The sequence below is a fragment of the Haliotis asinina genome, chromosome 1 (genome assembly GCF_037392515.1).
Source record: "Haliotis asinina isolate JCU_RB_2024 chromosome 1, JCU_Hal_asi_v2, whole genome shotgun sequence".
Lineage (NCBI taxonomy): Eukaryota > Metazoa > Mollusca > Gastropoda > Lepetellida > Haliotidae > Haliotis > Haliotis asinina.
Window position 1 is genome coordinate 56,867,676 of NC_090280.1, and position 27,897 is coordinate 56,895,572.

Consider the following 27,897-nt stretch of genomic DNA (forward strand, 5'->3'; position numbering starts at 1 on the left):
ACACACACACTTTACTCAATGGTGTGCGGCCCCGCAAAACACCTACATGAAAAAAGCGCCCAGATAATTCAAGGGCCATAACTCCTACAGCTCTAAACCCGTTGGAAGTGCGCCACTGTTCTTTAACGATTCCATTTAACATTTCATTTTGTGAAAATTACAGATGTTTTTGAGCGCCCAAACATACAACAGACATTGGCATTAATGTATTCTGCGAAATATATAGATCTAGATGCTACGGTTTGGAAGAATCCGGTTTCCTTTGATTTATTTTTATGACAAAACGTATTCCAAAATCCATCACAATTTGGTGACACTAACTGACATTTCACATGAATAAGGTTTAAACTTGAGATAAAGATGTAGTTCGTGAAGAAGTTACTATTGGGTGTAATGACATTTACAACTGTAACAAATGTCCTATTTGTAATCATCCTTAAAATGACAATTATAATTCAAGCTTCAAGTTGCGGTCTTTATTTGTTCAGCTGTGTATAAAACGACATGTTAGTCCCGTTGTACAGTCTGATTAATGAACATTTTAACTGTTGAGACGATCCCTGGAGTCATCAAGGGAGGTAACTCTCACACTCGCAGGTTACCGCCATGACGTTCTGAGACAAGTTCAACAACTCGCTACAATCATTCGAAAAATAGAAGCCTAGTTGTGCTTTTTCTGGTATGTATGTGCCTATATATCAGCCAGCGATTTTACGTATTTATGAGGAATGTATCGTTGTTATAGCTGCTACTTACAAACATGCGTGAAATGCCAGTTACCAACACGAAATCGGATCGTTGATGGCGGAAGCGAAACGAAATCGAGGCTGTAGACGCTTATGTGTGCATGTTGCGATGGTTTGCTATCGCCATTTGTAAAATGTGTTTTGATAGTTTCATTGATCAGTTTGGCTCACAATGTCACATTTGTGTCACATTTTGTGTATTGTTTTATCTAGGATATTTATGCTGACACATATCACCATAAAAGAACAATCAGTAGCTTATGACCTTGATGTTTTCTTAATGGATCAGTTTGCTTTGAGTTTTTGCTTCTTTCTTGCGTCTTCAATGCAGTGATCATGTATATATAATTATATCAGAATATTAGACTAATAGGATTGTTCTCGGCAGGTGTGTATGCACCTGTGTGTGAGCATAATCAAAACTCCAAAATGTTGAAACTCTCTTAGGACTATGAGTGGGTTCAGAAAACTACACAGTGACAACTTTGAGACTCTAGGTCCCTAGCAGTAAGTGTGCTGACAACAGTCCAATCAGCAGAAGCTGCAGATTCAGTATGGTCGCAAATCAGTTATTATTTTAGGAGATGATTGGTCATCACCGTCCCAAAACTAACTGCATCTTTGCATGTTGCCATGTTAAGATATGTAACGTTGGTTTGGTGCTTTGTTGTTTAATGCCGTACTGAGAGATATTCCACTTGTATACAGGCTGGCTGTAAATAATAGAGTCTGGACCAGACAATCTAGTGATCAGTAGCATGAGCATAAGTATACACAAATTAGGTTATAATGATAAGTGTGAACCAAGTTGGCAATGCTTGAGTGCTTGATCCTGTTGGTTTTTAGATAGGAATGGGTTACTGAAGACCAGTTCTAACCTAGATTTTCACGGCTCTAAAACCGCTGAATTTTTCAGATTTATTACAAAGACACTGCAGACTTTCTTTATCTAGTTTATTGTGATATTTGTTGGGAATATTTTGATGATTTTAGTGGTTGGAATGGCTGGAATATTGCTGAGTGCAGCGTAAAACTAAACTCAATCAATCTGCCTTATTGTAAATACGTTTCAGGGCATTCCTTTGTCCCATCATTCATCTGATGAACTCATTCACCTTAAAATGTTGTGTATTCAGTAAGGCTAGAGTGCAGTTTACCGGGTGTGCGACCTGGAGACTGCTGAGCGCTTGCTAATGAGCACGCTGCTGTATCCTTAGCCATTGGGCACCCCCATTCTAGATCCTTAGCCCTTGGGCACCCCCCTTGTAGATCCTTAGGGTTAGTGAATAAAAGTTGGCTTACCTTTGGTGGGAGTATATCCATAAAAAAAAAATCAGAAAAATCAGTAAAGTGCACTACTCCCTTCAGTAAAGTAGTTGACATCCATAATAGTTTGTCTTATGCTTGGATACCAACAACTAGACATGCTTCTCAAGATCCTTAATATCCCATACATCTGCAGTTGTCAAAGAAACACTTTCAGTGTCACATGTCTCTTCAGCAATCTGATGTAGCATCGGATTGGCACTTCAGGATACTTAGTATTATCTTACCTTCATGTAAAACTTTAATTTCACTGGTCAGTGATGCTTTAACAAGTTTCCATGTCATCTCTTCCAAGAGGGTGACAGTTGGAAAAAATATTTTCTGCTACCACAGTAAATGTCGAATTCTCTGTTGAGGAGCTGTATCTGTAACAATCGTATGACGTCATAATATGATGTATGCAGTGCATGAAATTAAAAAAGTTCATTATTTAGACATTTATTTTACCAACTTTCACGGCTTTATTTCAACTATTCTATACAATGAATCGTTCACACACTCAACTGAAATATTAATTTTTATAGCAGTTTTATGGTCTTAGTAGAATCATTTACAGGTTATTTTTGTTAAAAAAGTGTGGTTTCATTGTTTATTGACCTGTACACACAAAAGTAGCAATGTTGTGGTGCTTACATGAGTTCATGAAACTCAAGACATGTGGTGTTCCATTAATTAAATTCATTACCCTTATGTTTTCCAGTACTCCTGATGTGTGAAAAATTATCAAGAGCCCTGATTACAATTTTGAAGTTTATGATTGATACAAGGGCAGTTGACTATTATGGATTCAGAATATGGCTAATAATCCAGAAAATGGCCCTTTGTCATCAAAGTTCTCTGTCACACTCCCTGATCAATACTATTCGTTACACTCCTCTACTGAGTCTAACAAACTGTAGTAGAAGGTCGCATCAGGTAACCTTTGAGATTGACCAATATTTCATGGTCTGTGCTGGGATTTGAAAGATGGATCTTCTGATCCGAAGTCGGACGCCTTGTCCACATACAACCAAAGAAGTTATGCCCGTCAGCAAGCTGACAAGGTAAGGACGTCATCTGTAGGATGGCTCCATGCCCTGCTACAAACACTGCTTACCAAATCGTGAAAGTGGACATTCACACACACCTTTTGAAATTTTACCTTGCAAGAGTTTGTATTTGAATGGTTGTGAATACTATTTGCCATATCATTTCTGGGTGATGCACGTGGAGCACACTACAACACTGTCAGCAGTGAGTAAACAGTTGAAAATAGCGTTTTTGTCAATATTCAAGGGTATCAGCTTGCAGAAACATTAGCTAATGGTAACCATGACTTCATAAAACCCTAAGCATACATACTGCAGGTCAAATATCTGTGTTGTATGCAATTTTCATTTGTTGAGGGATCAGAGTCAGTGAGTGGGGAATGTTGTAAGTCCTGCCAAACCCTAAAGAGTACCGTTGTCTCATTGGTTAAATCTGTTCAACCATATCGCATTTGATTGGACATCATAGGTAGCACAAAGGTTACCTGACGTGACCTCCTTCAAGGGTTTATTAGACTCAGTGTAGGAGTGTAACGAATTATACTGAGACTAAGTTTACTTAGACTGACTGACAGTGCTTCCTGGTGGTCGTCAGTGCAGTGGATAAGCGTTTCCCTCCCAGATGTAGCTGTGGAGTGGAAACTGGGTTTCGGATCTTTGATCTATTTAAAAACTTATACCAATTGTTGACTTCAAAGTGTACCAATATGAAAATGTTTTAAAAATTGAAACAAGTAGGTAAATATTCTGCAAACTGTGGAAAGTAAAATGTTTATATGGTTTTTGTTCCTTTGTTATTGACCCCAAACCTGAATTTTGGGACCAATCATCAGTATTTTCTCCACCCCCCAATGTTTCATGCCTGAGTTGTGTCAAGTTTGCGCTACAGTCACAAATAAATTTCTTGGGGTAACAAGGTGAAAAGAGATGACTTTCAGTTTAACATGTGAAACAGTTGCATGGCATTTTAATGAGTTATCTCCCTATAAATGTAACATTGTTGAATTTTACATTTCTTGCTAGCTTTGCATACAGATCCTGAAACAGATATATCCAAGAAAGTCCATGCATGTCTAGAATATGTGACAAGTCTACAGTTTCAGTTTCTGAAAAGGAAGAAAGTCTCCAGGTTCAGAGACTAGATGTTAGTCTAATTTCTTGTCAACTGACAGTTATTATAGGAGCCTAAGTTATCACTGTTGTTTTTGTTCTAGGTCTCAAGATGGAGAATGTAAAGATCAAGGTGGAACCTGGAGTCGAAGATCCCCGTCAAGATGTCAGCCAGATGGATAAGCCTTATGCCATGAAGCTACAAACTGAGGAAGGGGAGGTAATTGTTGTTAAACAGGAAGAAGAGGATGATGAAATTGATTATGGAGGTCCATGTCGGACAAGCTCATTAAATAAATCTGGCCTTGGGGAGACTCACGTCAAAGTCAAGTCGGGGAAGAATGCTGGGTCATTACTCAGGTCAGCATTGATCGATCTTTCTGACAAGGCTGATGATCATAAAAATGATGCGAATTGTCTGAGTTCCAAAGCAGTCCCCTCAAAATTCGCCTTGAACGTAAAGATCAAGAAAGAAAAAGATTCAGAGCATGACAGTAGATCGAAAACAATGAGTGCTGGGATAAGTCCAGGCATTGGTTCTGGACATATCCCTATCAAAGTAGGAAAATCAAGTAGTTCTGATAAACCTACTGCAAATGTGGGTTCCAATGTCTCTGATAGGGTTGTCATTGAAACTACGAATAGAAATTTGGATGAGGATCGTGAGAAGGCCAAGAACTTGGTGGTGTCTTCAGATGCTGCAAAAGCTTTGTTCAAAGCTGCAGCAGATATCGGTACCAAAGCGAAAGCAGAAAAATCTAGTACCATCAAAATAGTCTTTGATGTTGCTGGGAAACTGAAAGAATGGCGAGTTGAAGCCAAGTCAGCTGAAGGTGCCTTGCCAGCTTCAAATCTTGGTAAAATACTGATGTTTGCAAATATGATGAAAAATGGAGACAGTTCATTAGAGCAAGAGGCTAAAAGTGGGGAAGAGAAGAAAGATAAAGTTAAAAAAGTGGTAAAAGAAGTCTTAAAACCGAAGGAGGAGGTAGTCACTGGCAAATCACAGCCTTCACTTCCGAGAAAAAGAACAGAATCTGAGAGTGCAGAGCCCCCTCCGAAGAAGATCCGAATTTGTGAAGATGGCACATCAGGTATTGTTGATGCTGATTTTGAAGGTTTCAAGTGTAAGATTTGTGGCAAAGAGTATCTCCATAAGCCTGCTCTGACAAATCACCTGAAGCTTCATCACCTGTCACTAAGTGGGCTTCCTGGGAGCAGTGCTGATTATTCTGTACCTCAAGCTTCAGTTGTTAAAGTCAAACACCCAGCTTCAGCCATTGTTGCCTCATCATCTCGAACAAAATCTAATACACCTACAGCACTTTCTACATCATCAACAAAAACACCATCTTCATCTACAGCATCGTCTGCATCATCATCTACGTCAACATTTTCTTCAGCATCAGCGTCCACTCCATTATCCACAAGAATATGTTCATCCACTGAGAAAAAAAAATATGATACCTCATTGCCACCTAGACCAGTTACACTTGTGTCATCCTCTACCATATCAAAGCTTGGCCCTGCAGTTCCTGAGTCTAAGACAGTTCAAATCAAGCAGTTTGTTGCAGTAAACAAGCCAGTCTTTACAAACAAACCAACAACTGCGCTGACACTAGTTCCTGCTCAAAAGCAGAATGATCATGCATCTGAAGCGTGTTCTGAAACATTTGTGAAGACTGAACAATTATCTGCCTCTAAGTCCTCATCTGCTTCCAGTTCAGATGGACCCTACAAGTGTGACTTATGCTTTGAAGAGTTTTCCCGTCATGCTGCATTACAAGGTCACATGAAGTCTCACCACAAAAAGAAACCTTTCATGTGTGGAATCTGTGACAACTCATATCTTCGGTATTCTGATTTGGAGTGTCACCTGCTCAATCACTCAAATCCGAATCCTAAGTCACAGGTGCTTTTCACATGCAGCATCTGTGTGGAAGAGTTTAAGACTGATGAAGATTTACAAGAACACCTCAAGACACATGGTGACATAGAGGCAGAGACGGTGTTCGAATGCGGAATGTGTGGAGAAGAACTTAAAAGTCAACTGGAACTGCGACACCACATGAAAAGACATATGGGTGATCCCTTTGAGCCATGCAAGTGTGGCATCTGTTTGTGTTCATTTTCCGAAGTAGCTGACCTGAAGACCCATCTTGCAGAGAAACATTTTACCAATGCCCAGTTTGTGTGTGACTTATGTAAATGTCGATTCCTGACAGGACAAGCACTCAAGGCTCACATGCCTGTCCATGAGAAACTGAAAGATTCAAAGATCAAGATGGTTCCCAGATGGAAGTGTAAGCTGTGTTCAACGGGATATGAATTCAAAGCAGATTTAGTCAACCACATGAAATTCAAACACAAAGACACAGGTACATTTGACTGTAGTTTCTGTGAATTAGTATTTATGACAAAGAATGATCTCCAAGCCCATATCAAAACACACAGTGTTGTGGCACATTTCTTGTAAATATACGGAAATAGTAGTCATGAATACTTTACAGATGGCAGGGCAGTTTGGATTCCTTTATTAAGAATTTACTTGTATAGTTTTTGTGTCTTTATATGAACACTGTAAATGGGTATACCAGATTCATGAAAAATGTGTCCTGAATAATGCAGGATAAATGTACAAATATTTAAAAATATTTAGATTTTACTAGGACTTTTGACATTTACTGAAGCTGGTTGAAATTATTCATAATCGGACCTATCATAACAGTTAAAATTATTGATGATTATAAATATGAAAATTGTTGTCCATGATAATGTCATACATTAACTTTTGTGATTGAAACAAGTTTTAATTTTCTCAAACAACATACAAATGTAGGACTATTCATTATCTGCTTTTAAATAATGTTCATCATACTGTTCAATTAGTAGACCATTCCAAACATGTTGCCAGTCACCATTTAAAATATGTGAAATATGTTGATTTCTTTCAAACTTTTTGGGCACTTTTGCTCTAAGTTATGTCTGCAATATTTATTGATAATCGAGCAGTATTTAGATATCCATTATAGGTCATAATGAAATAAATAAATTTGGTTTACATCACATGATGTGATGACATTTTTGCATGGGTTATTAACAAAACAGTGTCCTGAATATACTTTTATAAGAATAAAGTCCTGTTTATTGTGTGAGAAATGAAAACTTTTTTTCTACCAGAATAGTTATTGTAAGACATATTATAAATAATACAGTTTTCATATATATATTGATAACCCTTATTGATTTTTCCTATCAACGATGTTTCTGATTATCAGTCATTTTAGCCAGCCTTGGGTTTGAATTCAGACTTACTTGGTATGTGGCCAAGTTTGCAGTCTGTAAACGTAGGCTCAATATTATTCATCTCAATGCTATACTGAGTCTAACAAACCCTAGTATATGGTCACGTCAGCCGAATTTCGAGTGACCTATGACTGTCCAACCAAATGCAAGATGGCCAAACAGTTTTGACCAATCCATCAATGGCAACTATTTAGGTTTCTGCAAGCCTTTCAAAGTATTAATTTGGTTTTGGTTTGTTCTTTTTTGTCTTCCTTGCTGACACTGATCTATCAACAGATGAAAATCCGCATAAAACAAGAGAAATTTGATGTGCAGCATGTATGTTTAGGGGTTTCAGATGACATAGTTACTATCAGCTTCTATTTTCTCAAGATAACATCTTGGAATATTGACAAAACACTATTTTCAGCAACTGATTAATCACTGTTGTATGACATCTTCTATGTGTATAAGTCAAAAGCAGTTGTGTGGATATAGCATTCATAATCATTCGAGTACAAATGTTTTTGAGGTTTAAGTTGAAACAGTATGTGTGAATGTTAACTTTCACGATTTGGTAAGCTGTTTTCTGATTGGTAAATTCAAAAGGTTAGCTGACACAACCTTCTACTAGGGTTTGTTAGACTCAGTATAGCAGTAAGATAAATAATACAGAGACCATGTAGACTGGCCATTTTGATGTTAATAGATTATCAGGATACTGTAGGTCTAAGATGGTTTGTTGAAGGTTGTTTAGTATGTGGCTCATATTTTATGTTTGTAGATCATCTGGGTACTGAAGGTCTGAGAGGGTTTGCATTCAAACCTATTTCCCATTTCACGAAACACTCGTAAGCCTAAGATATCGTAACTTCTCTTGTAGCATTGGTACCTCCTATGTTAAAGATCTTCAGCTTGCAAGAGTTTTGTGAAACGGGGCCCTGTATAGTGGCCGATCTTGAGGAATGTAGATTATCAGGAGACAGTGTTAAGTGTAACTAACTGTGATGAATGTGGAAGTCACCATGTTTTTTCATGACCCATGTGAATCCTGTGCAATTGTTTACATGAGTTCAAGCTCAGTATGTTTGATATAGCCATCTAGTACTACACAATTTACTGTGGTCACAGGTAGGTGCAGGTATTTGCCCTATCCTGATACTGAATCTGAAATCATATACTTTTTTCAAATTTATTCTGACAGTGTTTCAGTTTATTGCGGGAATAATGGAAAATTGTACATATAGACATGTAACGTTGGGATGATGCTGTTTCTGTGAGATTTGATATCTCTTTGTTCCAACTGACAGTCAATGGATACATAAGGTTATGTTTTCCTAAGATCTTTCACATTATTTCTATTTGTATTAAAACCTGTTGCAAGGCAATTTTTCTTTGGAGCTGAACAGGAAACTGGAGTTTTTGTTGTGCCACCTGTAGGCCAAGTTTAAGTATGGGAGTTATTTGCACTTCAGCACTACAATAGCTCTGTGGAGTGGAACTCTGAGCTATATTTTTGTTTTGTTTAACTCACGTAACAAGGTAATATTCTAGTGCATTATGTTGTTTTATTCCATAATATTAGGCAGGGGGCATTTCATGTTCTTCGGAGTCCTTTACTGGATTGCTTTGTTATCTTGTACAGCTGCAAAATCATAAACTGAGTGCCAGACGTCCAGAAGTGAGAGCCTTCAAAATGTTATTTGCTTTATGTGTCTGCTCAGATAAAGAAATATTGAGTCAAGGTAAAGATGTGTAACTAAATTATTTGAAGAATAATTAGAAGTGATTCCCTTCACACTTCATCTTGATGTCTTTCTTAAAGAATGTCTTGTGTGTCAGAATGTAATATACTTCTTGCTTATGGATTGTGTGTAATTTGATATAACTTAAATTGGATGAGAGAGAAAAAAAACGAAATTCACTTATTTGTCAAATATACTTTAGTTATAAGTTATGTATGTGTCCCAATTTGTAATATCAAGTATCTGTGCTTTAAGACAATTTGGTTCAATTTAAATCAGGTTTTATGCTTGTATTCAAGCAGAGGGAAAAAAATGTACCTAAGCATATTATTTGGTGGTCATCCTCAATTCTTTATTATATAAGGTTCTTTTTATAAGTTTCAGCACATTTATACAGCTGGAGAGGCCTGGTGCCTGTTGTCTTTGTGACATTGTTGTGTTAACTAACTATCTCATGTTGACCTTTTTCATTGTATATACCATAGTTTTTCTCTTTGTACAATATGTTGGACCTGTACATGATGTTGTTATATACCCCTGGTGATGTAGGACAATGTTCAGGTTTGGGTAGTATGGCATTTTATCACAGCTGGACATACTGTGAGAATTTTTTTGTAGAAGAACCTGTGTTAATGTGTGTATTATGGGAGGTCAACACATCTATAAATAGATGAATAAGTAGGGAATATGAGGGGACCAAGCTTTCACTTCAAGACTTTTACTTAAGTTAGCCGTTACAGTGTTTGACTGAATACTGAATGCCCATAAAAGCAACATATTGATTCTTAAGGCAATATGAGTGATATGACTAAATATGTACTTTCTATAATACAGATCAGTTAATGAAACTGGCCTTTCGATAAAATCAGTTTGACCTCAGTGTAAGATGATATCATTGTCTTTACTTAATATCAGTATTAGTACAAGATATAATGACTTTTAACTTGATTAAAAATAAAACAAAACTTCCAAAATGAGATGATATTGCTGGAAAAGTAATAATTTGTTTGGATATTGCAAATTGTAACAAATTTTGGCTTGACAGATGCATTGCTTTGTCTTGCTTCCAAAATATCCTTACATCACAGCCTGAAACTCAAGTAATAGAGTTCACATCAATCATTGTGTCACCATTATCTAATATCAAACTGTTAGTATATGATTATACCGTTAATTCGTGTGATCTAAGGCATGGCAGTTGGCTATGTGGAGTTCTGTCCCTTAAGCTTTCCAGGAGCCTGTGATCCTGGCTCGCCCTGTTTGACCTTTTCTTCTGAGGCGTAACCTTGTTGAAGGGCTTCATTAAAGAGGTGATGTCTTGGGTCTGCGTCACTCCAAGCTTTTCTCAGGTGAAGCCAACATGCCATGATATAACTGGAACACTGATCACAGCAGCATTAATCTATACTTCGTATCTCATGTGACTATCTTGTTGGTTATATGGTTGTATTGCTTTTGACCACCAGTATGTACATTTCTTGTCAGAATAAACATGATTGTGACCATGGACTATGTTGTTGGTTGCTGTTAGGGGTCAAAAAAGTGTATTTCGAGATGTTTCTCATCCTTGATATCTCTGGGGTATACATTCTGATGACTCTCCACTGTACCCTGGATGCATCTACAGCTTGGCCCGATATTATTACCTCCTTTGCTGGCTCTGCATTCTCACAGTAGCTAGTCATGTAAGAAGCTGTTACAACCGAGCTTGTCAGTGTCAACAAGCATAGCGGTCGCAGCTGTGAAGGTTAGTTTGCAGTGCAGCTCACATCTTGGGGAAATTATACAAACGAATTGACAGGTCCAAAACTTTAGAAAAATATACTGAGTCAAAAAAGAAACTTTAATTTTTAAAAATAATGAATAATTTTTCTCTGATGATACATCTGATGACACAAAACCAACTCCAACTCATCCATTCAGGTTTTGCATGTGCAGTCGATCACGTGATGTTCACATCAAAGTTTTCATCATTTGCACGTGTTTGCATTGGCCTCAAGATTTGAAAAAAACACTTTTAAACCACAGTTCTAACGGTACTTTGAATGCCGTGATTGTAAAATGTGCAACATGAACGTGCCGTTGGCATGTTGCAAGCAGGAAGATCAGTTATTGATGTCGCAAGAGCAATGGGATGCAGCGGTCTTACTGTGTATGACTTGCTAGGTCATCTACAACAAACTCACACCACTTCTGATTGCCCAAGGTTGGGTCATCCATGTGTGAAATCGTCCTACGTCACCTACGTGACAGATTTCTGCCGGCTACATGAACCAGGGCTGAGATTTTTAGAGGTCGACTGTCCTCACAGACCACACATAATTGGTTGCGGGCTGCCAGTCTCCATTCTTGACATCCATATCGTGGGCCAATATTGACTCTCTTTCAACAACGTCAACGTCTGCTGTGGGCCCAACGTCACCTCCGATGGACCCAGAGAGACTGGAATCAAGTCATCATCAGAAATGATCCGCGGACAGCAGGCACAGAGTCTGGAGACGATATTGTGAAGAGTATGCCCAATGCTGTGTACAGGAAGTCGACAGATTTGGGCATGGTGTGAGGTGCTTTCTGTGGGAACAGCCGTTCATGACTTCTGGTCGTTCGTGGAAACCTCACAGCTGCGGCTTACTGTGACCAGGTGCTCACCCCTTAACTCATTCCTTTCATGGCGGCTCATGGCCCAGGTCTTCTGATAATGTTCAGCCTCATACTGCGATGTGGACACGAAATGTCCTTCAAAACTCTGGAATCAACGTCATGGACTGGCTATCGAGGTCCCATGACCTTAATTCAACAGAGCACGTTTGGGATGCACTTGGGAGAGGACTTCATGGTCTTAGGAGCCAACCTCAGAATTTGCAGGAACTTTGTGCTGCCTTGCAAGAGCAATGGCGCAGAATCCCCAATCACGTGTTCACAAGCATCAGGCACTTGATGAGGAGATTGTGTTTGGCAGTGGTGAATGTGTGGGGCGGCCATACACAATATTGAACTGAGAAAGTTCGAATTTATATTCTTGTGACTTGACATTCAGTATTGGTGTAGCCTAATGGAACTGATTGGGCGAGTACATCACACAGATCTCAGCAATGAAATAATAACAATTTAACTATCTTGCCATCGCTCTTTTATAGTGCCCTGAAGAAAGAATGTGAAGTTTCTTTATTGACTCAGTATATATGCAAGAACTCCCACCTCTTTCAGAGAATCTCTGCATGGTTTGTGTTGCCAAGTTTAATCGATTAGATAATGTAAGAAGTGAAAGTGAGTTGTGATTGGTACGCTCAACTTCCCAGCGTAAACACCTGATAAAAAGCCAGCCTAGGGAGGTAATAAATTTATCAGGCTGAGCTGTAGATGCATCCATGGTATAGTGGAGATTTATTGGAACGTATACCCTAGAGACATTGAGGATGGATGTTCTTTTACTTGTTGTTACTGGAGATTTTAGATTGGGGTTGTTATTTTCTTCCTTCCTTTGTGGTTTAATGGAGCACTGGTCAATATTCCAGTTAAAAGGTTGTGGAATAATCAAGTCTGGAACAGAAAGTCCAGTGATCAGTTGCATGAACATTGATGTAAACAATTGTATCGACTAATTCAGGGGACCAGACCTCATGATCTTGTTAGTCCACTCTTACAACAAACATGGGATGCAGAAGATCAGTTTCAACCCAGATCTTGAGGTAAGGAGGTCTTTAGGATAGTGGTCTTGTCTGAGACTAAGGTAAGTCCCCAGCAACTAAAAACTTCAGTTGACTTGATGTACTTCTATGTCAATCCCCTTTCATGTAACTGCACCATTTACTTCCACACATAATACTGTGGAGGTCAGTGGGGTAGCCTAGAGTTAAGAGTTTCCATTTGTCATACCAAAGGCCCAGGTTCGATCCCTCACATAGGTACAGTGTGTGAAACTCATTCCTGGTTTTAACCTGCAGTGATATTGCTTGAATAATGCTAAAAACAGCATATACTGCTACCAGGTAAGAACATACGTCCCAAGAGGCTACAAAATGAAGGGGTTGTTGGTGTTCAGTGAATTTGGCAATAGCAAGTCATCACAACTCAATTACATTGATCAGTTCTCATGAGTGAGTGAGTAAGGGAGGGAGGGAGCGAGCATGATTTTGCACAGCATTAAACAATATTCCAGCAATATCATGGCTGGGGACACCAGAAATGAGTTTCAGAGATTGTATCCATGTGCCAAATCAAACCGGGTCTTCAGTGCTCCACCAGCACTGTCTATCAGTGAATTGTCCAGTCCACATTTGCTTATGTTTAGACAGGAGCTGTGAAGAGAGTGGCACTTAACTAGGGCTGAAATTGTCGTAAAACCCTACTCACTACCATTGGGTAAGAGAGATCCTGTACTGATGGTTTGGACAATATTTGCCAACTTAGATCTGGATAATAATTGTCCTACACATCCCATCGAAGAGATGGACTACCCTTGCTAAGTGAAATCAGCACTAATGACACTGTTGGTGCTCTACTGGACTGACGTTTGTTGCCAGGAACAGGTGATATTCCAGCAATATCACAGCAGTGGACACCAGAAATAGACATCACACATTGTATTCATGAGGTGATTTGAACCAGTCTTCTGTGTGACTAGCAAACACTCGGTTACCCAGCTGCCCATGATCCTTGGAAAAAGATGTAATACGTTTAAACAATTAATCTTTAAACTCTTTTCTTGAACAAGTAGCATTTTAAATGTCAAGAAACTTATACAAATGGTAGATGCGTATATAGCAGGTGTGTGCATGCTATAGTATTCACAAATTCTTTAATAAAACACTGAAATATGAAAACAGAACAACTTGCATGTTCATCCAATCCTTTTCTTAGATAAAAACTTCCATAGTACTCATATATCTGTGAGACTTTCCTCCCACATAAAACGAGCTTGGTGAGTGCTGAGATTGAGCCCACCTGCAACGGGGAGTAAAACCTTGGAGTCAACTTTCAGTGTTGTCACATCCCCTCTGTACAGTACACAACCCTGAGCACTTAAAAGAACCCACAAATCCATTGGTAGATGACCAGAAGATGGCCACATGAATACGTGCAAACACCTAGTTGCGGTACAGCAATGTGCAGTGAACTTGGATAAAGTACTGCAACTATGTGTCCCAGTCCACCCAGCTGTGAAAGGGTGCTACATAAGGATAGGAAAGCCACATTAACTCGGTGCACCTAGTAGGCAGCATGAGTTGTATGCTCCCCTAACAGTTGAGATTGACAATATGATGTGCCATTGTGATGGACATGTGTAAAGCTGACACACTGCAGGGAAAGATTTAGAAAATGAAAATCTCCTTGCACACAGTGCAACGATAGGTAATAACTTTGTTGCCCAAAAACATGATGCACCTCCTGCTCCATGTAAAATTATATATAATACTTGAGTTTTGGTATTGATGCTCTTGAACATTATTGGGGTGGTGTGGTAGCCTAGTGGTTAAAGCGTTCGCTCATCACACTGAAGACTTGACTTCCATTTACCCACATGCGCACGAGTTAAAGCCATTTCTGGTGTCCCCCACCATGATATTGCTAAAAGTGACATAAAACGAAACTCAATCACCCACTCTAGAACAATATTATAACAAACTTTTGGGTCTGTCAAGATCATTTCATTTTTTGTCATAAAAATAACATAAACAGTAACAATCATTCATTCACTGTCTGTGTAGTCATCCGAGTCACTGATCCAAGTCAGTTCCTCATCATTCTGTCTTCCTGCATCCTCGATAATCTCCTGGGTACATGTTTTCAAAGTTTCGGACCTGCCAATTTGTCTGTATGATTTCCCCCCAAATCTGAGTCACACTGTGAACAAAATTTCACGGCTGCGATCTCTTTGTTGATACTGGCAAGCTCAGCTGTAATGGCAGCTTGGCTGATTGACAACTGTGAGAATGCAGAGCCAGCAAAGGGAGGTCAAGAAATTAATGGACCGAGTCTCAGATGCATCAAGGGTATAATGGAGACTTATCATAATGTATACCTTGAGATTATTGAGGATGGGTTTTATGCCGCTTTTAACAATATTCCAGCAATATCATGGTGGGGGAAACCACATTGAACCCACGTGGAGATTCGAACCAGAGTCCCTAAGAGACGAGCGAACTCTTTGACCACTAGGCTATCCCAAAGCCCCCAATATCTCCTCACACAAGAACCTGCCCTCTTTCTGCTAGACATGTCAGTATTTATGCATTTTCAGTAATGGCAGTGTTCACGAATAGTGTCTGACCATCTGACAAAACTGGCACATTTGCCAATGGTCAGACAGAACCCCAACCTGCTGGCCTCAATGTCTGACTGAATATATATACATTACAATGACTTTGTGTGAAGTTGTTATTTGTGGTATGTGACACTTGTTCACTTTTTACAAATCTATGTTTATAACGTTTGTCATTGTATAATGTTAATAATTTCAATGCCAATTATGAGAAATGTTAAATCTGAAATGTGTGTTTTATTTTATTCTGTGGGTCCTTAGAATTTTCAGTGGTCAGACAGATGTCTGAAACTTACAGGACCCAAAGTCCTGTTACCTTGAACCACCATTCGTAAACACTGTAATGGTGAGAAATAAATTGAATCTTAAAGTAACACACACTGGCATTATCAACCGTTACTATGGCAGATGCAGATACTACGAAACTACATATAGTCTTTGAAAATATTAACAAGAGAACTTTGCACAGACAAACATTTTGCCCAGAAAACACATGGTCCTGATGTGTTGTTTTACATCCCTTTTTGAGAGAAAATTGTCCATAAAAATAGTATATTTAATTTTTACTAATGTTGGCATGGAATTCTGTAATGGCACAAATTCCCCCCCACCCCCCCAAAAAATGAGGAAAACAATCTAGCCTCAGAAGATAGGTCTGTGTTTTTCAAGCAAGGGATCAAATTTTTTTTTAAAAAAGCCACTGGCCACAATGCAAGTGATTTTAAGAAAGTAATTTGTCCTGACTAATTTTTTCTCTTGCCCTGATTTTTATGACAAAATCATGATGATGAAACTATGAAAGAATAAATCAACATGGTATCTGATGTTAATGTTTACTGAACTATTTACCAAAATGTGATAAATAGCCAAGAAAAATAACCCTTCTGCGAAATTTATCACTGCAAAATGTAATAGCTACAGTTTAAGTAGATATGAATTGAAATCCAAGTTTATTTGCAGTTGGAAACCATAAGTGGAAAGTATTCATTAGCCCAAGGATAAGTAAGATACCATTATTTGATTGCCTGAAATGAAAACTAACTTGTCACTGGTGTCAGGCAATGGGAATTTTTAGACCCGGTTTTCTAAGTAAACCAGGATTTTATGTGATACGCAAATGGGCATCCAGTACACACAAATGTAGAGAATGGACACAGAAAAAAGAATTCACTGCGTCTTGAGACCCACAGTATTATTCATTGTACCTACAACACATCTATGACTTTGATAAGTGTCTGGGCCTTTATTCTTGAAATGTTCGTAGCCCTAAGAATTCTAAACTTTGATTGTAGCCAATGAGTTAAGAATGGGCTTAAGAAGTTCGTAGCGCTACAAACGTTTCAAGAATAGCTAGCCTGGTTATTTCTTTCTGAGCAGTTACATACATTATTTCATCTATCATCAATGATTCATCAACGGAAAGAAATGATCAAAACATACAGTTCTCTTCACCATTACTTTATAGGGCTCTCACAATGCCTGCAAGGACCCATAAAACTAACAATTAGAGGTCCACAAGACACCCATGTTTGTGAGTCCAGGTAAACCACAGGTTTGAACAGCTGAATCTGTATTACAGATAGTGGACCGTTACTGTATGTGTTTTCATATGTGATTTTAGGTGTTCATCTTTGTTGTAGACATCTCCACAGAAATGACATTCATACTTGGTGTGAACATGCATGTGATTTTTTAGCTGCTGTAGCCCGGAAAATTTAGTGTTGCACAACTCACACACATGGAGACTATGCATTATGTGCGTGATGGACACGTGCATGTGTAGGTCCATTTTGTTTCTGAATCGGCGCCCACACTGCTCACAAGGAAAGGGATTTACTCCACAATGAAGCTTTGCATGTTTTGAAAACTCGACAGCAGTCTTAAAAGTTTGGTTACACTTGGTGCACATGTACTGTCCTTGCTCAAAGTGCTGCTTCAGATGCAACTCCAGTTCAGTGCAATCAGTATAAAGTTTCAAGCACACTCCACACTTTCCTGATGGCTTGTGTGTGTGTATCTGCAAATGATTTAGAAAGTTCTGATCAGTCTTAGGCATGAGACCACAGATCCCACAAAAGAGCATATCAGCTGGGTGACAGTCTGTCAAATGGGTAGCAAGTTTTTGTTCTGATCTGAAATACTCTGGACAGACGCTACATGAATACTGCACCTCTTTCCAGTGGCTTTTTCTGAAGTGATCATGGAGATCTTTGAGAAAGTAGTAGCCATTATCACAGTTTCCACACATAATAGGTTTCCGTTCACAATGCGTTTTCATATGATGCCTGAATCGAACAATCTGGGCAAATTTGCTCCCACAAAAGACACATCTTAAAATACCATGTGTTGGTTTCACACTATGCATGATGTGGACCCTTGGGTCTTCAGATGGCTCTTGTTTGATTTTCTTCAGTAATGGCTCATCTGATTGGTCATTCTGTGATGTGACTCTTTGTGAAAGAATCCCCCTGTCCAAGTTCGAGTCTACTTCTGTTCCTATTGTTTCTGGTGTGATTACAACAACGCTGGAAGAAGGTGGCTTCCTTTTCTGAAGTTGGAAAGACAACTGATCTGATGCTTCTTTCCCAGCCTGCAGGTTCCTTTTATTAATGAATTCTGTGTTGAGGGTTTTGTTCACAGAAGGCAAAACTACAACACTGTCCTTCCTCACATTCTTCCCTTGATTGGTCGTTACCTGTGGAAGATTGTCTTCCTCATTAATCATCGCTTCTGATGGAAAAGAGGAATCAGACCTCATGAAACTATCACCTGAATTCATTCTGTCAGTCTCATGATACTGAGACTTTTCAACTTCAATGGATTCAGATTCTAACTCATTGTCTGAATGTTCCAACTTAATTGCAATTTCTTTATGAGCCATTATTGAATTTTGTGGTACTCTGGTGTGATCTGTTTCACTGGCTGAGATGTTTTTCTCCTGTGTGAAGCCATTTCTTATCACTACAGACTGCTGGGAATTCAACACGATCTCATTTGTCCCACTGACTGTCAAACTTGTTTGGGAAGAGTGTTTGTCTGTAACCTGCTCTTGACAATCATGGAGAGGACTGCTGCCTGTACCTCTCTCTGTCTTGATGATAGTAGTCCTGTCCTTTCTTGATACACTGTCATGGTTTGTTCCATCATCTGCCAGGTTGTCATGAACGTGTTGCACTTCCTGTTTAATTTTCATCTTTTTAGCAGCATCCTCCATTTTGTTCCTAGAACAGGAAAACGTAGCTTAGGAATAAATCAATTCTGTATCAAATAAATTGAGACAAAAAGCCTACACTTGGCTCTGAGCATCCTTTGGTAATTTTTCATAGCACTTCTTGCAAAATAACTACACATGAAAACGACTCCTTTTGTGGAACAAGTCACTTCCAAAGACTACAGTACTAGTTACAAATATTTCAACATGAATTGTTGAAGTCTTTATCCCAATTCTACTGACCATTCATGTAGACACTGGTACAGATACTGAACCTCGGAATAGGTCGAAAGCCTGAACATCAACACCGTATCAAATATCTTTTCTTTATAAAATAGAATTATATGAAGCTTTGGAATCCTACAGCACCTCCCCTCTGTCTTTCAAATTTGAAGTAAAAAAATAAATAAACATCTCATATAGATAGGTATATATCATATTTATAAATATGTAGGAGTCGGATGTCTAAGTCCCAATCAGATTAGCCAAGGTAAGTAACTCGTGAGTGAAAGATCTACTGCCCAGATTTTTGGAGAGAGAGTGGCCTTTGTTTTATGCTCCTGATCATTTACTGCGCTAATTAAACTGCAACAAAAGACTGACCCCTGTCACTGATACTTCGAGCAGACGACATGAGCAGACCTGTAGTCGCACGGTCGGCAAATAACAACGATACAAGGTGTCTCAACTTGATTTTAACATAGATCTATCAGCTATTTTGGACCCTCGAACAGAATACGTGTTGGCTAATATATATCATATCTGATTTAAAACAACCCATCAATTCCACTAATTAAGGGTCAGCTCTTCAAATCACTAGTTCAGCAAACGAACAAATTGTTCATAAAAGACAATCAGCGGACATATTTACCCTTAAGGATTGTCTCCCCTTCGCCATCTATCGACGAAATACTTGTTTCAAGGGAGGTTACACATTAACAACATTATAGGGGTCGTCTCAAAAGTAAATAATATGTATTTGCAAATGATATGCGAAAGATACTTTTTGAATACTTCCATGTGTCATCTACTCACAATTCAATATTATGCAACGGATGCCGGTTTAGAGGGCTTTCACTGTATGATCTATGTGAATGTAATAAATAAAGAGAAAACAAGACCATACATATTTATATATTCTAGTGTAACATGGAACATCGCCTTGTTACCCTAGGCGTGTTATGCAATCATTGTTGCTCTACGTGGGTAAGATCTACCGACGGTGGGATCTTTAGCCCGGCGTTTACTCAAGACTGACATATACTCAAGAGTTTTCCTTGTAGGTTAAAGTGAGGGACTGAACATAACTCACACTCTGTTTGATATTCCTAGTTGAAACATTTTCAGGGCTCGGCTGTTTACCATTCGAATGTTTTGGTTTGTGCCAATCGTGAATGGACTCATCGCGAGGACTCACATTTCGGTAAACCTACACAGAATTCAACCACGCAGACACAGTGAATTAATTATATGGACATTCCATACATAATTCCTATGACACGTAAATCCGACTCGTTGAATAATTATTGCAAGTTTTATTTGGAGATGTCATTATCCTGCACTCATGTCGAATGGGTTCGACGGCAGCATTGAGAGGATTAATTATATGGACACAGGAATATGGTATGGCGTAGAAGGTAATCCTTCATGGGATTTAATGAACTCAGCTCACCGAACCAAAAATTTGATGTTTCACATTTTTATAATCGCCACTAACAAAATATCGACGTGAATACGTTTCTAGAATAATTATTCTGTGAGATAATAAAACCTTTTCTCTCAAAATAACGTAATCTATTTGTGATTTCGCGAAGGATTCAAGTTCAACGCAACCAGTTGTCACATCCCATAAATCTAGGCGTCGCTCTATGATATGATATCCTACCAAACTGTTTCTTTGTGATCTCTAAAAGTAATATAACGCTAAAAATACTATAGAAACTGACTAAAATGAAACAGCTTGTTCACATCCAGCCATATCAGAACTACATGGTGTCGGTCTGTTGTTAGTAGTGTTTGGGTGGACAATCCAGCGGTGCTGTCCCCAAACTGGCAATCTCCATTTGACGTAATTAGGGAGATGTTACAATCCACTGATAGATATGGGACATACGGAAATTGCATTTCCAGAATTGGGACAACTACCGTCACTAATTACGAGCAGTTGGTTGGTGTGTAAATGAAATTGGGTTAATTAATCCTGAATTTATCCATTGCTACCTACCTGAGCCCCGTTCCTCAAGGCGATCGTAGCGCTACGAATGTCGTAAGTCTGTGTTAAAGTATGGGAGTTACGACTGTCGTAGCGCAACGATCGCTTTTAGGAACGGGGCCCAGATCAATTCCTACTTGAGCAAGTTAATCCTTTCAACATCTAATGATTTTAAGAAAACAGTTTGTTTTTTGTCTTTGGGAACTATTTTCAAATTTTGGGAAAAGGAAATGTGACTGGCACAAATACTTGTTAGTCAGGGTCTAGATTTTCGAAGCTCTCTTAGCGATAAGGTAGTCGTAAGTGACATACATTAACATTAACTTACGACTACCTTAGCGCTAAGAGAGCTTCGAAAATCTCGGCCCAGAGAGACACTGTGTCATATCTGTTCGCTGGTGGTGCAGCAAGGCTTGCAGGTTCAGAGCTGGAGCTCTGTGATCAGTGCAGTGATATCAACTTTTAAGTTGTACTCTAGATAAGGTGATTCACGCTTTTTATCATCATGTGTTTTAAATACTCATTATAATAAAATGTTATGACTTGCGAACCATGTTTCTTTGACCGCTTTAGTTAACCCATTTAATTAGCCTACTCAAGTCCAGTTACTAATGTATTGCCTATCAGTTAGGGAGTGTGAACAGCATACTGCCAGAAATGGGACTTACAATCTCACTTCCAGAAATGGGACAACGCGTTAGAACAATGATAATCTCGCTTCTAGAAATGGGACACCCACTGGACCAATTAAAGGTGTGATAATCTCAGTTGTTTCAAAGGCATTTAGAAGTTGGAGGAATCAAACTAAAAGTGCTTTATGGTTCAACTTCTTTATTATACAAGGTCACAACGTTTCGAGACAGATTCTAGTCTCTTCTTCAGGTGAGGTGAGGATAAAACTAGGGTTGTAGTATATATACACATAACAGATAGACCGATAACAATGGGTAACAAGCTATAAAGGTTTGTATTAATTGATGTACAGGCTTCGATTGATTGATGTACAGGCTTCAACTTATGTACAGGCTTCTTCAACTTATGTACAGGCTTCAACTGATTGGTGTGCAGGCTTATGTTGATTAGGTTAACGAGTTACAGGTAAAGATGTTTGGATAAAGATTAGTCACTGAGGATAAGGTTGTTCCATGCATTGGGTAAGTAAACACCTCCGTCTCTGTTGATTGAGGGCTTGTTCCGCTTGATTGCAATGGCTTCTAGGAGCTTCCGTTTTTTGAAGTCACTGGCGTTCCTAACTAATGTCCTGGTGTTGTCCCAAACAATCTTGTGATTGGGGTTGTGCATGATTTGTTCACATACAGTAGACTTCTGGTCCAAAAAAAGTAATATTCATTTTAAGAATTTACCATGTCATGAAATTCATTCATATATTTTTATTTCCCCCAAAATGTAGTTCTGTTAAAAGACATTTTATGTAGCTGTATTTTGTAAATATACTTTTTATGAATATTCAGTGTTAAAAATACTTAAGATATATCTCATAAGGTGCTGAGTATATATGCATATAAAGTTATATATATGTTTTTTTATAAGATAATACTTTAATGTCCATATAGTGGAAATTTTCATTGCACGGTTCCAGGTCTCAGTCACATTAAAACATCTATACACAACAACAACATCAAAGAACAGCAATCTCGAAAATTACATGCAATCCCTTTTCTTGTATTTTTTCCCCAAATACTTTAAGGTATAAAAGAACGACAGGTCTGTTTGTTCGTAATGTCGGCACATGTAGTCTACGGCCTGAGGGGAGAATGGAATACTAGCATTCTGAAAATGGGACACGAGTCGGGTCTCTTAGAATTTTGTTTGTCTTTTTGATAATTTGTTGCTCATAAAAGTAGCCGATACTTTCCAAAGGTAGACTAGTTATTGGTGATGAAGCATTAAGAATTTCAAGCAATTTGTTTTTGTTTTGAACAGAGAGGTTTCCATACCAGCATAGACACTTATAAAAGTTAGAACAGACTGGAAAAAACTTCCATAAAAAAGCACCATAATGGTTTGTTTTAATCACTATAGAAAATGTAACCGCAGCTTGCATTTTTTGTATTTACTGCTAGTGTTAGAATTACATGATAATTTGGAGTCTAAAATAGTGCCGAGATATTCGTATGTTTGTATTCATTTATATGCTTTTATATATACTACGAGAGAGACTTGAATAAACCTGTCTGTCATCTGGTCAGTGGTAAAACACATACTGCACTCAGTTAAAAGCGTCAGCACTAACAGAGGGAAGGCTACAGGGGCGGATACTCCTTTTTGAGAAATGGGGGTGGGGGTGGCAGCTGGGCAGTGGGGAGGGGGGTGTACACTTCATTTTCACCCGTTATCGCAGGTCATATAACAAACTATTAGAGACAAAGCCCCGGAGGATAATCTGCAGAGAACAAACGAAATTGAGCCCACTCATGACATCAAATAATTAAACGATCGCTGAGAAAGGGCTTTTTGTGAGAACTCGTGTGACACACTGCGATGCTTGGTGGAAGGGAAGTAACTGCGGAAAAATTCGCATTCCGAAATTGTCGGGCAGCGCCGACTGAAGCCGTGCCGTTGTGTACCCGTGAATGAATGCAAAATTCAATCAGGGCGTTCTGATCGAGATAAATCAAAATGGCGGAAAAGATTCCATTTGAGATAAGGAAGCCACCAAAGATTATTAGAGTTTGCACTGTTTGTAAAGAATATGTCAAAGATAAAATGTATCGATCACTAGAATCTGAACCATCCGAACTATACAGAAAATATATGACCGAGATTGGAATCCCTGCAACAGGACATCTATGTTATCCATGTGTTAGCAAACTCAATCGTTTAGTGAAAATTGACAGGGATCTGTCAACCTTGTTGGACAGGCTGAAACAAAAGAGGATTCATCTGATGTGTGAACTGAAGATGCTCTCAACTGGGATGGATCACGTGGATGCAGACTTTACTTCCAGTATTCTTGGAATGGCTCCCTTGGAAGTGCCCCAGTTGGAGGCACCTCCTCCAAAGGCAAGGCACACAATTCATACTCAACTGAGAATGTCGTGTTTGAATGGCATTTAGGGACCGTTCATAATTTATGTAAAGGGGGTTATGATGATTTTTATGGAGAAGCATATACATTGTGAATGACACGTCCACCCATGCTTGTCATGATTTTTTTCATTTAAGACAAGGGATTTAGATGGGATATTCTCAGGAGAAGTATTATTAGCTTTGATACTTGGAGACACCGTCAAGTCTTTTGCACTCAGGAGCTACCAGAGACTCTACATAAACTAGTTCTTCAAGAGTTTCATTGATTTGTCACCATCTGTAACATTAGGTGTAGTGATTTGGGGTTCATTGTTGTACTTAAGAATATTTCGCTCATATGACGATATATGCATGTATGTGTATATGTGGCTGCTTGTACTAGCCTAGACGTAAGCTGGTTTTATCGTGCATAGAGTGTGACTACCCCACTTTATCCTGACTCAGAGTCAACCAGTCCTTGTCTTCACCTATTAACACTAAGTGCCATGCAGGCAACAATATTTATCATCCTTTTGGTATGATGTGACCAGGGATCGACTCTGTGACCTTCCACTCCCCATGTGGACTCTCTAAGCGGAAGCGGTCGCCATTATAACTTTAGATCACTGGTAGTGTTAATATAGGTGTTCGAAATGTTTGCTAGTAGTGGTTATCAATAGACCTTAAGTGTACGGTAATAGATAACTTAGTCACTAAATAAGACAAAATTGGAAATTTAAACCAAAGTACTATCAACTGTAAGGGAAGAACCATTGATTAAGAACTAAATCTTACAAGTCAAATATGGATGTACAAATTCTGCTGTGTAATTTGAAAGTAATGTAATACACACAGACAAGAAAATACCCTCTGTATGTTTTCCCTTGCTGGTTGTGATAAAAGTGATGATTTAAGAATGTACCCTCAATTCTAAGTCTGTATTTTTCTCCCTTAGGTATTCAATAGTTTTGTGAAGTTATGATTCTGTGTGTCATGATAGTCATGTATGTACCAATGTGTACACAGTATGCATTAAACAAAATAGGATTTGACCAAAACGTTTTTTTAAGACCAAGGTCCTTTAATGTTGTTGGATTAAAGGGAAACTGTTGATTCTCGGCCTGATCTCTTCATTGTGTTCAGTTACGCTGAGAAATGAAGTTATTTTTAAAAAATGTTTGTTAATGTCAGTTTATCTATTTTCAGAAAAAGAAAGTTGTTGAGGAAATATCAACAGCACATTTTTCACCTATTCTTCCAAAGAAGCCTCCTGTATTGGTCATTCAGAATCCTGTTCCCAAATTGCCACAGACAGTGTCACTTGGCAAAGCACCTGTTATAATACAGACAGTTCCGGGGGCTGACACAAGCTCTGTTCCACCTACAGGAACACATCAAGTAAAATCAAAGCCTAGACCTGTTGTTCCTAGACCAATACAACCATCAAAGCCAGACGTTGATTTGGTTTCACGTAATGGAAAGCACAATGCTCATAAGCCCTTACAACCTACCACCCAAGTGAAAAAGGAATTGCCAAAAATCTTACCTCGACCTTTGCAGGTATGCTGTGACTTAGGAAGCACAGTGTTGGGAAGTGGTAAGAATGGTGCCACTTTACCAGTAGTGAGTAATGTGGTTGTTCAGACAAAGGTGCCAGTTTGCCATGATGTGTCAGCTATACCCAGTAGTGTGATATTTCAACCAGGGATACAGGGTCCAGAGATACATGGTCCAGAGACCTCTGAGAAGGGGGCTTTGGTTGCTTTACCACTGAGTACTGATGATAAAAGCAGTCAAACAGGTTTTCCTCTCAACAGTGAAGTAGAAAGCCTAAATTCTGAGTACCAAAACAGTTCACAACAGTGCCAAACTCAGGAGGAGGTTTGTTTGAAGAACGGTTTTGAAAGAATTGTTACAGAGTCAGGTGATGAGTATGATATTGTGAAACAAGAATTTTCAGATTCTGAGTCATGTGATACTGATGAACCTGTGTCTGAAATCGAGGAGAGTTCTGGAAGAACAGATGTTAATGAGTCGTCATCCCAGAGCTTTGTTATCAAGCAAGAACCGCTAAAGGACTTTCAGACATCAGTGAAATATGTTTCCAAAAATTGTTTGGCTAGTCATCATGAACATATGAAGGATATTGGTGATACAGGTGATAATGGTATGTCGGTATTCAAGACTCTTGACATCAAGCAAGCGCGACGCTCTGCTTTTGGCACTCCTGAGGAACATGTTCCTGGAGGTGGAGTGTATTGTGATACCCATGTGAAACAGGCAAGTGATACAGGTGATTGTGGTGAGTCAGTATCCCGGAGTGTAGTCATTAAGCAAGAGCGACCCTCTGCTTTTGACACTCCTGAGGAACATGTTCCTGGAGGTGGAGTGTATTGTGATACCCATGTGAAGCAGGCTAGTGATGCAGACGATAGTGGTGAGTCAGTATCCCAGTGTGTAGTCATCAAGCAAGAAAGACCCATTGCTTTTGACGCTCCCAAGGAACATGTTCTTGGAGGTGGAGTATATTGTGATAACCCTTTGAAGCAGGCCAATGATACAGATGATAGTCGTGTTTCACAGAGCATTGTTGTCAAGCAAGAACGACTCTCTGCCTTTGAACATAATTCCAGCAGTGACTGGCATAATTGTGAAGAACAATTGGAACATAGTAATGGAGGATGTCTGTCATCTCAGAGTGGTGTCATAGTCAAGAAAGAACTACCAGACCATGCTAATGCATTAGAAAATGTAACATGTCCTGACAGTGGAGCCAACAATCTCCCAGAACCAATTTCAGAACACTTTGTTAAACAGGAGGTGACGTAATCAGTCAATGTCAAGGCTGGGAGATACACATCAGGAAACCATAGCCCCTCAAGTTAGCCCCCAAGCATATGCAGGGTTTTGTCTGTATCAGATCACGAGCTGATATTCTATAATGAACAATGTATATAAGGGCTCCAGGTAAGAACCGTATCAGTGTATGTACAGATAAAAAATATGCACGATACGATGGGAAAAAAATCAGAAAATGTAGCAGATACGCACCACAGCAGTGGTATATGTCTTAGAATCATTTACAGACATATTTATCTGAAAAGTATTTTTTGTTCATTGACCTGTTTACACATGAGCAGCAATGTTGTGGTGCATATATGAAATGAAATACGAGATTACCTACACACTATTAAATTCCATTCAGTACTCTAACTTTTCCCTGTACACTTATATTGAAAAGATAAAGCCTAAGTGCTCCTCATGTTAAAAAATTATCGGGGCCCTGTATATACAGTCTTTGCTTGGATTAATATTATTGAATGAATGTTTATTCAATAGTTACGTATGTGATGCACTTAGTCACAAACAAATTGTAGCACATACAATAACTTTTGTATAAACATTCATTTACATTATTGCATACAATGCAATGGTCAAATACCATGTTAAACTAACTCAGTCAGGATGGATTGAAGGGATTTTATGTCTGTTTTGCACAAAATAAAAAATATATCTCCAATTGTCTGCCAAATTAGTTTGGAATGCTTGGTACCGACATCCCTGATGTGTGACAGAGACCCAGATCAGATAAGGTCCCCAACTATTGTTTACTTCTCTAAAACAATAACTCAGTTGAATGAGGTAGTCAGGCTTGGGCCTACATATCCCATGGCCCAGTTACTTAAGGCACACCAATTCACAGGCGTTAAACCTGAAATAATGGGCTCAAATCCTGATTTTATCCAGTGGGCATACCAGAAACAAACATTTGGTTTGAATCCTGGTTTCATCCTGTGGACATACCAGAAACAAACATTGGGTTTGAATCCTGGTTTCATCCATTGGGCATACCAGAAACCAGTAGTGTGTTCAAGTCCAGATTTCATCCTCTGAGCGTACCAGGAATCTGAAATAGTGTGTTCAAGTCTTGAATTCAACCAG

At 38.8% G+C, this 27,897-nt stretch overlaps 3 protein-coding genes across 4 annotated transcripts; 2 read left to right on the plus strand and 1 right to left on the minus strand.

The window, feature by feature from the left end:
- The first annotated feature begins 587 nt into the window (after nt 1–587).
- On the plus strand, nt 588–10,749 carry LOC137294759 (PR domain zinc finger protein 5-like). Its single transcript, XM_067825871.1, has 2 exons — nt 588–679; nt 4,315–10,749. The coding sequence occupies exon 2, from the start codon at nt 4,323–4,325 to the stop codon at nt 6,684–6,686; it is 2,364 nt and encodes a 787-aa protein (XP_067681972.1). The 5' UTR covers nt 588–679; nt 4,315–4,322; the 3' UTR covers nt 6,687–10,749.
- Nucleotides 10,750–16,677: 5,928 nt separating this feature from the next.
- On the minus strand, nt 16,678–19,616 carry LOC137281270 (zinc finger protein 235-like). Of its 2 annotated transcripts, none has more exons than XM_067812427.1 (2): nt 19,585–19,616; nt 16,678–18,723 (listed from the first exon to the last, which is right to left on the minus strand). In XM_067812427.1, the coding sequence occupies exon 2, from the start codon at nt 18,714–18,716 to the stop codon at nt 17,076–17,078; it is 1,641 nt and encodes a 546-aa protein (XP_067668528.1). In that variant the 5' UTR covers nt 18,717–18,723; nt 19,585–19,616; the 3' UTR covers nt 16,678–17,075. The 2 variants fall into 2 exon arrangements, with proteins under 2 accessions (XP_067668528.1, XP_067668537.1); XM_067812436.1 differs by lacking the exon at nt 19,585–19,616 and adding an exon at nt 19,317–19,367.
- A 3,878-nt stretch (nt 19,617–23,494) lies between these two features.
- On the plus strand, nt 23,495–27,124 carry LOC137281281 (uncharacterized). Its single transcript, XM_067812448.1, has 2 exons — nt 23,495–23,949; nt 25,162–27,124. Exons 1-2 carry the CDS (start codon nt 23,566–23,568, stop codon nt 26,782–26,784), a joined length of 2,007 nt encoding a protein of 668 aa, XP_067668549.1. The 5' UTR covers nt 23,495–23,565; the 3' UTR covers nt 26,785–27,124.
- Nucleotides 27,125–27,897: the final 773 nt, after the last annotated feature.